The 12,646-nt window shown below is 43.0% G+C and overlaps 1 protein-coding gene across 1 annotated transcript in view; it reads right to left on the bottom strand.

The window, feature by feature from the left end:
• Window positions 1–1,759: 1,759 nt before the first annotated feature.
• The window catches only part of psmd1 (proteasome 26S subunit, non-ATPase 1), a 36,594-nt gene continuing 25,707 nt past the window's right edge, over window positions 1,760–12,646 (bottom strand). Inside the window, exons 20-25 of the mRNA XM_005920964.3 lie at window positions 9,829–9,998; window positions 8,521–8,613; window positions 8,036–8,122; window positions 5,685–5,840; window positions 3,965–4,130; window positions 1,760–1,956 (exon numbers count right to left, since the gene is read on the bottom strand). Coding sequence (XP_005921026.1) covers window positions 3,984–4,130; window positions 5,685–5,840; window positions 8,036–8,122; window positions 8,521–8,613; window positions 9,829–9,998 — 653 coding nt within the window. The 3' untranslated portion in view covers window positions 1,760–1,956; window positions 3,965–3,983. The remainder of the gene's footprint in view (window positions 1,957–3,964; window positions 4,131–5,684; window positions 5,841–8,035; window positions 8,123–8,520; window positions 8,614–9,828; window positions 9,999–12,646) is intronic.

Genomic DNA, 12,646 nt, shown 5'->3' with positions numbered 1-12,646 from the left:
CGACTGTCTCCAAGTCTCTGGGCTGTGGAAAGGAACGGATTTTCAACACACGACTCTGATATCCTGCTGTTCCTGTGTCAGCGGAGCATTCCCGAGGTTAGCAGCTGATCCATGGATCAGTGCGATTGTTACAGATGTTTAGGGACACACAAAATTTCAGGTTTGTCAAACAATCAAGCAGTTACACTGATTTAATTTAAAACAAACAAAAAAAATAAACCCAACGAAAAAGTGTTATTAGGCGACATAAACCAGTGGGGCAACACTTTATAATACGGCGCATGACTAAGGGCATTACTAGCCAAGACTTCAATGCATTTTATTTGAAAGTACATGTGAAAGTATTACATTAGAATACTATAAGTAATTCTAAGTACTGCGTGACATCCTGGTAATTTCTTACATTGTAAGTACGCTGTACTTCTTGGGTGTGGGCCATATTATGGAGTGTCCTAATCTTGCCTAATTTCCAGGTATTTTACAGGAAAGGTGACAAATTATACTGCAAGTAATTGTAAGTTACTGTAAGTATGTATGGCGTAACACATTTTAAGTAGTGCATAATTACCTGGTGATTTTGTGGAAGAACAATATTCCTCCATTCTACATTGTAAGTATGCTGTATGTTTTGGGGCGGGGCTATATTATGAAGTGACTTGACCATGATTTTTTACATCGTTATTTAATAGTCGATGATGTGCATGGTGGGTTTTCTTTTATTCAGTTGTCCTTTCTTACTTACACTGTACTTAAATATTTCCCCGAAAATACCCAGAAGTTAGACAGGGTCCAGCCACTCCATAACACAGCCCACACCTTAACGGTACAGCATGCTAAAAAGATAAGATGAAGTATTGTTGGTTTTTCTGCTAAATTGCCAGGAAACTATGCAGTACTTAAATTTAATGACAATTTCCTGTAGAACCTGACTTGTTACCTCCTTATTCTAGTGTACAACCTTTAAATATTTGTATCTAAATAGAATTATCTCGCAATTTCAAATAAAATGAACTGAAATTCAATATAATAACAGGGGAATTACACCCTTAGTCGCAGCCGTATTATAAAGTTTTACCCAAATATGTTTAATACATCAACAGATTGAGCTAAAATTCTCTTTTCAATGCTGCTGCAAAACTGATTGTTGCAGGTTTTGAAAGCTTTGTGGACTGAATGTCACTGACTCATAACTGGACTGCTGCATATTTTGTACTCACAGCAGCACAGCAGTCCTACTTTCCACACACACACTTTTAAAAAGAACCAAATGAGGTTCATAAATTTATGCACTTGATTATGGACATTTTTAGAAGCAGCGACTACCTCCTCTCACATCACATGCCCTGCAGATTTATCAATTACTCATAGCGATTTTCACCGAGGCAGTAAATGCTCAACACAGTGTAAATCAGAGCTGCATGAATCCGTGTTTGTTTGAGTGTAGAGCGAGTCTGACGAGGTCACTGATCACTCAAACTTTTCTGTGCTTGTAACTGATCCTGGGACAAACATAGTCTGACTTACAGTTTTGCCTTCCCTGCTAAACACTATCATACAAAATAAGGCAGCAGCTAATTTTTTCCTGAAAGCACACTTGCTCACCCCCAGCTCGCGTTTAACCATTTGCACAGCAGACAGACTGTAGCAGCAGCTGCTGAGTGCACAAAATGTAAACCAGTTTTAATGTATGGGATTAGCAAGTCCCTAGACCCAAGCCCCGAGTGAAATACAGGCTCAAATAAACACACCCGCTCCAGCATTTGATATATATGTTATTTTTATTGTAAGGACTGAAAATTATACAATACGAGAATGTAAAACATTCCTCGGGTGGCAAATGAGGAGCTGGAACAGGAAAGGAACGTGTCAAAGAAGCAGTCGAGCGGAGAGGTGGATGGATACATGGATGTGGAGGGGAGACGCTGAACCAACATGCTGGGATCTCTCTTCTGATGCCTGAGGAGGAAGGAAAAAAAGCCATTACCAGTACGTCACAATAATGCCCCGCCCCCGTCCTTTGATTAATAAAACAACGTTAGACAATCAAAGACAATTCAGGGCTTTATTAATTGAGCTGAAGTCATTTAATCCATAGAAGCAGTAAGAAATGACACCACTGCCCGGCGCTCTCCCCGTGGAGCTGCAATCATATCACACGCAGACTGAAAAGATTCTCGTGTTTACAACATGTGAATGTTCACATCACTGAACAGCTCCGGTGCTTGTCGTGAGGGATAAATGCACAATAAGCAGCGTATCCTTTACATTTGGGTTCAGAACAACTGTATTCAGTGTGGAGAGTTGATGAGATTGATGATAAATAATATGTGGTGGGCTCAACACACTGTCAGCAACAATAGTATATGATATAAAACATCTGTGAGACAGATGTGTGGAGGACCGGACCCAATCGGAGCGTGCCTATTCAAATGAGGAATTTCAGAATGACGACAAACACGTGGAAGCAAACGTTCCTGAGGGAGAAAGCTACACTTGAGATGGCCTTTAGGTGTACGACATTCGATGACCTCCCTGTACCCTTAAAGACGAGTTTCGACACCTCAGCTTTTATCCAAGATGTGGTTTGACCACCATTAGAACAGTTTCTGGGTTTTCCTGCAAACCTCTGATTCAAACTCAGTCATTTTGTTCTTTAAGCAGGTCTGAAATATGACAGAAACCACTCAGTTTAGAAGAGAGCTTCAAGGCTTACTCCTAGTAGGCTTTCAATTTATTTATATAACGCCAAATCACAACAACGGCTGCCCCAAGATGCTTTATGTTGTAAAATAAAAACCCTACAATCAGATGCCCCCCTATGAGCAAGCACTAGGCGACTGAGGGAAGGAAAAACTCCCTTTTAATAGGAGGAAACTGGACTTTAAGTCACCAAACAGGCACCTGTGTTTGCCTCGCCCTCACACGCTTGTGTCCATGGATGTAGCCCTTCGCTCCATACCAGAACTCCAACGTCAGGACCACATCACTGAGTCAACCAGCAACTTTGCCTTAGCTTTGATAGGTGGGACATGTCATCGGCATTGGGAAGAAAGGAATGCTACAGAGATTAGGCCAAGACCAATCTCCACATACTTCTGGAGAAGTATGCTAGTGACGGACCACGCTGGTGAGCCAGTCGAACATCTATAACACAGTTCTGGGAGAAATGGTGACCAAAGCTCACTGCAGGCAGCAGGGGAAAAAAGCCCCAGTGCAGCACCAGCAACATCACAACACCTACTTCCAGTTAAAGTAGACATTGACTTTGCACGTATCAACAAGGACGGCCTGACAAGGATCTCTGCAGCGTTTAATCTTTCACAGCTCTCAGACCTCATACGGGACATGACATAATACGCACAGAGGCCCTAATTTGGTCAGTGACACCTCATCGGTCTCATCGCACTAAATCGCGCACACTCCTGCAGCCAATCCAACACTAACACAACAAGCAGCAAGTGATCATTAGGCGTCCAAGGTTCACTGGGTAGTGCAGCGAGGGGGTTTGCCCTCTGAGGAAGGAGGCGGTGATGTTTACATTCCTCGGGCAGCGATGGGTGAAACTCTGCGATACTTTGACAGAAACGCAGACCTACGTTGTGTGTTATTATCACACAACGTTACTTCCTACGAAAACACTCAGACAGCTATGTGGGAGTGTGCCAAAGCCAGAAAGTTGTCTAGAGAGCAGTGACAAAATTAACTGTAGTTTTAACTTTTTTTTTACTCTGAGCAGCTGCATTTGATTTGCTAGCTGTTAAACTAATGCTGTTGTGATCTCTGCGTCTGCTTATGCCAAAAAGAAACATGACTTAAAAACCCACTGGAGGGTTTGGGGCTGGTCTATGTCAGCTGTTAGCTCACTGCATGGACAGGCGTTGCCTCTTAAAATCATTTAAAGCCACCTTTGTCAGTCATTCTTTAACGCTCGAAAAGTTCCAAAGTTCAGAAATGATCAGCATACCGTCACTTCGGGAGCGTTTCTACTCGTCAATGTACTCGAAAGGCTCGGGCGGCTCAGGCTCCTGCTCTTCCTCTTCAATTTTTGGGCCGTGAGCTGAGACGGGCTCCACCAGCTCCTCCTCCTCCTCGCTGGTGTCCTTCATGATGATGATCCCGCCTGTATGGAGCTGGTGACATACGGAGGGAAATTAGCACAAGTCTGGAGTAACAGGTTTAAGGTTTGTATACACTTTATGGACAAAAATATTGGGTCACAGCTCTTAGTAAAGATTAAAAAATGGGTCAAGCTCAGTGAAACTAAAAACTCAAATAGGAGGCTACCATGGCAACGAGCAGAGCCACCGAATACATGCAGAGCTCCAAATCTCAGCTAGCATTTGGGGTAAGGTTGGTGGTTTGATTCCCGGCCGCTCAAAAACTGCGTGCTTGGAGCTTCATGGCATCGGCTTCCATGACCATACATGTGACCCAGTACTTTTGTCCATGTGGTGCATTATATGTACTTAATACACTTTTACATATTTTTTGTCTTTAAACGCAGGAGCCCAGTACATGACAGAGTCCCACAGTTATGTATGCAAGTCCATATTACAGATGTGCATCCAGTTTCAAACAGAGGGTCAGACACAGAAATGTATTTTAAATTCTCTTCAAGACACATTTAATGAAATATTTACTTTTAGTGTAACAGTACATCTATAACAGAAGTGTAGGTATATTAGAAGTATTTCTAAATAAGCAATACTTTTGAGGATTTGCATAATTCAAATTAAAGGTTTACATATGCGCCCAAAAAAGTAAAAGATTACACACAAGCCAAACAGAGACCCAAAGACAGGAAGTCTTGTATTAATCTCCATATAATAAGCCTCTTAACACTGAGCAGATTTCAAGATAAGTCCTGTAAACCTCCCTTCACTTCCTAAACCTGCTTTTGGAACCTAAAACAAACCCTTAAAAGGAAAGCAGCATTACCAAAACCTTAGACAAGCAGGGACACATGTACAGTGTAGTACACAGAGCTTCGCTCGCTGGACAGAAAAATCAAACAGTACTTCCTCTTTACAGGACTGGGGTGAGTGCACGCTGTCCTGCCGTTTACTGTGGAAAACTGTCAGCGTTTACAGGAGAACCGCAGCGCTCGGGTTTATGGGCCTGGACGGGGGAGATTCTGCACTTTTTAATCGAACGAGGCCAAAATCAACCCGCGGCCTGGATCTTAATTTGAAAGATTTATATTAGAGGAAAATAATCAGAGATACTGTTACACTGTTAAATTCTGCTCTCTGATGCTTAGCACTCATTTAGAAATATCACGTGTAAATGCTGAGACTCAGGGGACATCTGAGACGTCACAGAAGCACCGATGCTGTAAACAATAAAAAATGAGCAGAATGAGTACATTCAACAATCTATTTGGGTGCTGTGTTGTGGTGGAGACCTCATGTTGTTATACTGGATTAAATTTTGGTGAAATCTGTACATGAAAATAATGACTTTGCTGACTTTATCAGTAAAAGAAACTATGTTCATATTTTCTGAGAGGGGCCTAAAACCAAATCACTCAGATATTAACAGGAGTGACGGACCGAAGGGGCTTTGACCTTAACTCGATTTGTTTTGTTTGTTTTCTGAAGCATGTCATGTAAAATCTGAACAATCAAGTTCATAAAAAACAGAAAATGTGGATCTCGGTCCACATCTGGTGGATTTTGAGTTACCGGTTTGAAGGGCTGGTAGCGGCAGGTCTCTGGCATCGTGAGGACTTTGAGCTGAGCTGGCATCACTCTGGCTGGGTTCTCCAGGAGCTGGAAATTTGGCTCCACCTCCTTTTTCTTCTCTTCATCCTTCTTCTCTTTCTCACCTTCTTGGACCTCCTGCGAAGGAAGAATGAGGATCAGGGCCACTAGAAGTACTTACAGTATATTCATTTACTGCTTTGTCTGAACAGATCTAGTCCCTGACTCGGAATAATTTCTTTCTACTGTGAATTGGACATTATTGAGGTGTCATGGGTAATAAATTCTACCCTCCCCCCTCCATCTTTCCATTTCTGTGAATCAGCCTGCTCTTCCTGCTCTGGCACCGCTGATGGCAAATGAATTGTCGGGCTGCTCAGCAAATGCTGGAAAACTACGAATGAGGCACAACGAGTACTGATGGATTATGAATAAGCAAATGAACCGTCTGACCCCAGTTTTAGTGGGTACCTTTCCTTCAACCGCCATCTTCGAGTTAAGCCAAATAAAATCAAAAGCCTGAGATGTGAGCGCGTAGGACGTTTCCAGGCTCGTCTCTCAGCACCAGAGCTGAGATATAGCGTGGCAGAGAGGATCAAACACACGGCCTACACTCAGAGAAAATCCCAATGAAAGTCATACTGGCTCTTTACTGACAGGGGTGTCTGAACGCTGGCTGTGGATGAGTGAAAAGCTCAAGAGACTTTAAGAAAAGAAACAACTGGGTGTATGCTGCGCTACTCCATTCATTTTTCATACAGCTGTCATTTGATTTGACTAACAGGGAAGTTTTCATTTGTTTGATGACAACAAAAGCTACAGGAGAAAAAAAGCACAAATACTCTAAGAGCGAAAAACACACTAGTAGAAAAGATGGACTGCTGCGTGGTGACTGAAGCCAAAGGCGAAAAGCAAAGACAGACACTGGCCACTTTAGTAGGTACACCTTACAAGGACCAGGCTGGACTCCTCGTTCCTTCACAGCTGCCTAATTCTTGGTGGCAAAGATTCAACAAGGTGCTTGGTTTTTCATAGATTTTTGTTCATGCTGACATCATAGCACCGCATAGATGCTGCAGTCCAGTTGTGTACAGTGGGATCAGCGTTATGTCTAAGAAACCAGTTTGAGATGACTGGATCTTTCTGAGCATTATCCTGCTGGAACCAGATGGACAAACTGTGGTCATAAAACAATAGACACGGTTAGCAACAACATTCAGGTATGGTGTTTAAATGATGCTCAGTTGGTAGTAAGGGGCCTGAAGTGTGACAAGAAAATATCCCCCACACCCTTACACCACCAGCACCAACCTGAACTGTTGGCATAACTGAGTGCTCAAGTAGAACAGTGCTTCACACACCATGCCTCAATCCCCCCGTCATTACAAGCACTTTTTCCTGCACCTAAATGCTTTCTAACAGTCGCACTCTGATGAAAATATTGGAGAGCAACCTGGAGTTCAGTATCTTGGCTAAGCTTTCATGTTGTTTACAACTAATTCTGATCCTACCATTTGAATGAGGCAGCAGAAATTGAGACTCAGTCTAGGCCATATTTTTAATTTTAAACTTGACCAGCCCCAGTGGCCTCAGTTTGCTGCTCCTGGCTGACAGTAGGACCTGGTGCGGTCTTCTGCTGCTGCAGCCTATCTGCTTCAAGGGTCAACGTGTGGTGTGTTGAGAGATGCTCTTCTGCATGCCTCAGCTGTAATGAGTTTATTGCCTTCCTATCAGCTCCACTCTGGCCTTTCTCCTCCAACATAAACAAGGCATTTTCACTTTTTCCAGAATCATCTATAAAACCTAAAGATGTTTGAGTAGAAAAATCCAAATAGATTCTGTAAATAAGCTTCAGACCAGCCTGCCTGGCACAACAACTACGCCACATTCAAAGTCACTTAAATCATTTTCTTCCTCATTCTGATGGTTGGTTTGAACTTCAGCATTTTAATCTTAACCATGTCTACAAGCCATCTGATTGGCTGATTAGCTTTTTAACAAGCAGCTAAACAGGTGGACAGCGGGTGGAGCACATCTCGCTACAGCTGAAGAGTTTCACGATTATAAAATATAATAAATGCTTTAACTTCAACTGCAGAAATGAAGGACCTGAGTACCAACAACCATCATTTAAGAAAAGCAACCTCAGCGTGGTTACGGTTCGATTTTATTGGATTTTTCTGTTCCTGGAGGTAAAGCTGCTTTCTCCAATAATAATCAAAACAACTACAAAAAAAAGAAAAACCTTAAAAAATAAAAATGAAAAAGGAAAAAAAAACACAATATGATTATTAGCAATGAGTCAGGAAAGTTGGGTTGTTTTCCCCACTCACCACTTCCATCTTCTCCTCCTCCTTCTCTTTCTTTTCCTTCTCCTTCTTCTTGGCTTTGGCTGTGATGGAGAGAACAGCGGTGGATACCTGGCATGAGAGAGAGAGAGAGAGCGAGAGAGAGAGCGAGAGAGAGAGAGCGAGCGAGCACAGACATTTCCACGACGTCAGACGTTACCACAGACATTAAGACCTTCTACAAACATGGCTTAAAATGTACAAAACTAGTGAACCACAAAATAAATGTCTTTCATTACATTCTCCAAGGGCAGGATTGGATTGTGAAATGAGCAACTGAGAAAAAAAAAAAAAAAGGCCAGAGATTCTACAATAATAAACACGACGGGCAGGAAAATGATGAGTCTTTACAGGGAGGGTTCGAAATTATTTGCAAATCAATACGGAGCGGGATCAGCTTTCCTGAACTAATAATTTCAGAAAAAGGGAAAGCAAAACAAGCTGATGTGCTGCGGCGCCTCAGTGCTCACCTTCTCCTTCTCCTTCTCTTTGGGAACCTCCAGAGCTGGTGGGTAGGCGAAGGTGGAGGGCTTACAGTTGGAGCGGTACTGCACCTTAGGCATCTGAAAAAGAGAGAGGAGAATAAAAAAAACTTTGTAAACATGTTTCATATGTTCACAGTGTAACTGAAAATGAGCTGACTGACGTTCTCGCTACAGTACAGAGCACCTGTTTGAAGCACCCTCTAAGAGACAGCCACTTAGCGTCATCTATTACAGGCTGTATTTTATAATCCTTCCTGAATGATGCTCAAGGACTTGGCACTTCCTATTCCTTCAGTTACTTCAAAACAGACGCCTTTAAGCAAGGGAATCCTCTGTTACCTGAAAAAAAATGCTTGCAGAGAGGTTGAAGCTGGAGAAAGCCTGGCTTACATTAGCTCGGTCTGAACCCATTTGAATACTTGACCAGTTACACAAGAGGGGGTTGCTTGTGACAGTGCTTTCCTCCTAATAGCTGCAGACTGAACTTAAGTGAAAATGAAGAACTGCTCTGTCGGATTTACCTAGACAAACATTAAAGAGGATCTCCAGCGACAGCAGCACCAGGTCCCTTCTGTTCAGTGTAAGCCTTCACATTATAACAGCTCACTGAAACTAAATGATTTAAACTGTCTCGATGGTCCAACAGAGCACCCCTGCAGCCTTTAAAAAACACAGGGCAAGTGACAAGGATGTTCCTTTCACCGATGGCAAGGCTCAACGTCTGTGAAGGCTTGTGCTGTGCAGCAGAACTCGACCTGACAAACCTTTCCGGGGTGCGGCGAGTCTGTTAAACCCCGCTGTCCCCGGCCCTGGTTATTCAGGGATTTACACCGAGTATATTCTCTAGTGCTTTGTAACGTTGGGAATTCACAAAACCTCAAAAGGGTGTCAGTGTCCCAGGTGTCAGGTGCTGCTGATTCGGGTAGGACAGAAGAGCTTAAGCTCATCTAATACCAGTTTAACGCCACAATATGTCACGCTGATCCTTTGGCACCAGAGTGCGAGTGGCAGGCGGCCAGAACAGGCAAAAAGTCAGGAGAGCCTTGTTAAGAGTCGGCTGCTGGTTACAGTTGTTCCCAAGACGAGAGGCTAAATATTTCCTGCACGACATGCAGCAATAAATACAAGCTCAGCAGCCATATCTTAGACCTCCTGTTGCTGTTTCCTACATACAAAACAAGGCTCACCTATAAACACATAATAAACACATAGGTGGGACTAATCTACCAGACACCATAGCACACTTTAAACATGTTGTGGTTGAGGCTTGTAAATAATAAAATGCTTCGGTACCTTGAGGTCTTTGTTGAGGCCGATTATAGCGGTTGGTGTGAAGGCCAAGGACAGGAAGTGGGAAAGAGGGAACCAGAACCAGAACTGAGTGAAGACCAGCAGGCCGACCACTGACGGCATGTGAGTGTGACCCGTCCTGGACTGCAGGAAGATGGACACGTTACGTCCACCTGGACGACAGAAAGCACAAAGGTTAGAGAGCATTTCAGTAAAATGAGACAAGAAAGGCTTAAAGACCATGATGGCAGGTTCTCAAATTTTCTGTCACCTTTGACCCCCTAAGGAAGAACCCCTGATTATGTTAACACTGATTTAGCTGGTCTGGACTCCGATGTTTCTCTATGTTGGAGTTAATACGTTTTTAAGCTGCTGGTTCTTTTTTGATCTTCAGACGGACCCACGTGTTTACAATCATCTCTAATGTTTCTTATGGGCCAAAGATAACATGGTCCGCAGCACTGGATATAATTTGCTACCATCATAGCCTAGTGCTAATTCCAAAATTATCAGTCGTACATTTCCAAAAAGACCCCGTTTGTCGGTGCCCACAACATAAAGGACACACTCATTTATTATTGAACCTACTTCTGCTTTATGTGCTAACCACTGATGAGAGGGAGCTCTTGTCTAAATTACAGGCTCTTGCATAATATCTGAAGGTCTGAAAACAAGGAGAGCACTGAAAAGCAGCAAACCTCAAGCAAGCCGCAATGATACAAATGAAATGCTGAGCGCCGCTGGCCGTCAACACCTAACATAAACAGACTGAAACCCAGGTCACGGGCTAAGTCGAGGGGAAAACGGAAAAGAAAAGGAAACTGTGCTTTGAACAATAACCAGAATGCTGATGGCGAAAACAGCTTTTTTCTTTCATGTGACACAGTTACAGTTGATAGTGAAACACATTATTTGAGACTTGGCAGAGTAATCAGGGAGTAAGAGGTTAACAGGGGTACAGACCAGGATGTTCACCACCCAAAGGAGCTTTGTCCTTCTGGCTTCATTCTGTGTGATCCGTTGATCTCAGGGCAGAATATAAAATATGAGGATGTGCATGGCAAGACAATTACATCCAGGAATGCATTGTCTAAAGCATCCTGCATGACAGGCCTCATTTCATTATCATCAGATTTGAGCTGGACATGGCATTAATAAGTGATCTACATCCAAAGAGGTGTGTCTGCCATCCTGAAAAGATCCCAAATGCCTTTTCCATCTACATCTGAGCAGTTACAGTTTATACACAGCTCAGTTTAACGTTCACCAAATAATAAAAGCAAAGAGTTAAGAGCCTTCCCCTGAGTAATTACTACAATGATTATTATCTCATGCAGCAAGTAGCTTCTCATTTATTAAACAGCCATGTTGGAAGACATCGCCCAAGGAGGTGGGAAAGATGCGATTTGTTCTAGCAGGGTCACGTAAAATGCAAAGACTAAACAGCAGCATTGTGTGGTGAAAAACAAGGTCACCTGACTGTCCGAATATGGTGAATGACCAGATTTTCCTCACGCCAGGTTTCATGGACCGGTTTCCACAGAGCCCACAACTTAACCCCACTGAGAATCTTTTGCATTGTTCTGGAGGACATTTCAGAGGTGCTACTCTCCCATCAATAACACAAGAACTTGGCAACAAAAAAGAAAGAAACACTGAAAGGAAATATTATATAATTATTTTAAATTTTTTTCTTTGTGCAGGCAGTGTATCTCAGCTTGAAGGTTCAAAAATATCAAGATGTTCTGCTGACTTCAACAAAAAGACATCCATTTATATCGTATTTTATTTTTATCTATGAAGATGGCTAGAAGGGTGATTAACAGGGGTCAAGGGTGTAACTTGAAAGAGCAAAAGAATAACAGCCCACCCAAGCAATTCTTGGATAAACAGAAGGGAGGGATGGCAGAAGACAGAAAGAGGAGGAAGAGGAAGCGCAACCAGGATGAATTCATCATTTCTATAGAGATAAAGAGAAAACCACTTCTTCTTTTTAATGACAAGGTTACTAGGGAGTAGCCCTTCCAACTAAAAGTAATATCAGCCTAAACAATAGCACTTAAATCATCTGCTGCCCTCTTCTCCTGCAGCGACTCTAACCTGAGGTCACTCGGATGATTTAATTACGGGGCCTTATCTTCAAATCTGAGCCGGTGTACGAGACATTCCAGTCCCACGGGCTCAACGTTGGCCAGAATGAGTAACGAGGCTAGCTCAACGCACCACGAGCGTGTGCTTGAGAGTCTCTTAAATACTTAGAAGAGCTTGAGTGCACTTCAGTAACAGGTTCTCCCCCACCCGCTGTTTTCGCCAACTCTCACTTTGGTGGGCCAATTTTCATTCCAAGGAGTAGGTGAGGGAGGTGCGCAGATCCACTGCGATCCCTTAAAAAGGTGTAACGTGACTACATCAACAGCCGGCCTGCATGTTTGAGTGTGAAGAAACAGCTCCATCGAATAAAAACAACAAGACGTGGCATGATTTGGTTTTTCTTCTTGTTTTTTCTTTTTTTACATAAGAATGCGAAAGCTAATTACACTTGATTCAGACTGCATCAAATACTGGGAGAAAGCCTGAAAATACAGGCGGGAGGAAAAGACGTGGATGCAAAGTGAGAGAAGGAAAGCAGGAGACTGACGGCTTTCAGGGTAATGAGCACCAGTTATCATGAAACTGAGCTCTAATCGCTTCCGCCAGTCAAATTAAATACAATTACCCCTGCACCTCAAACACTCCCAAGGCCCTGGAAGGACCAGAATACTTAAACGTTCGTACCGCATGAGCCTGAGCATGTCTGACATTCAAACGGGAGTAGTGTATA

The sequence above is a fragment of the Haplochromis burtoni genome, unplaced genomic scaffold, assembly GCF_018398535.1.
Source record: "Haplochromis burtoni strain Fernald_Lab_line unplaced genomic scaffold, NCSU_Asbu1 Contig_5, whole genome shotgun sequence".
NCBI lineage: Eukaryota > Metazoa > Chordata > Actinopteri > Cichliformes > Cichlidae > Haplochromis > Haplochromis burtoni.
The sequence above is the reverse complement of the archived record's forward strand: the minus strand, read 5'-3'. Positions and strand labels throughout refer to the sequence as shown.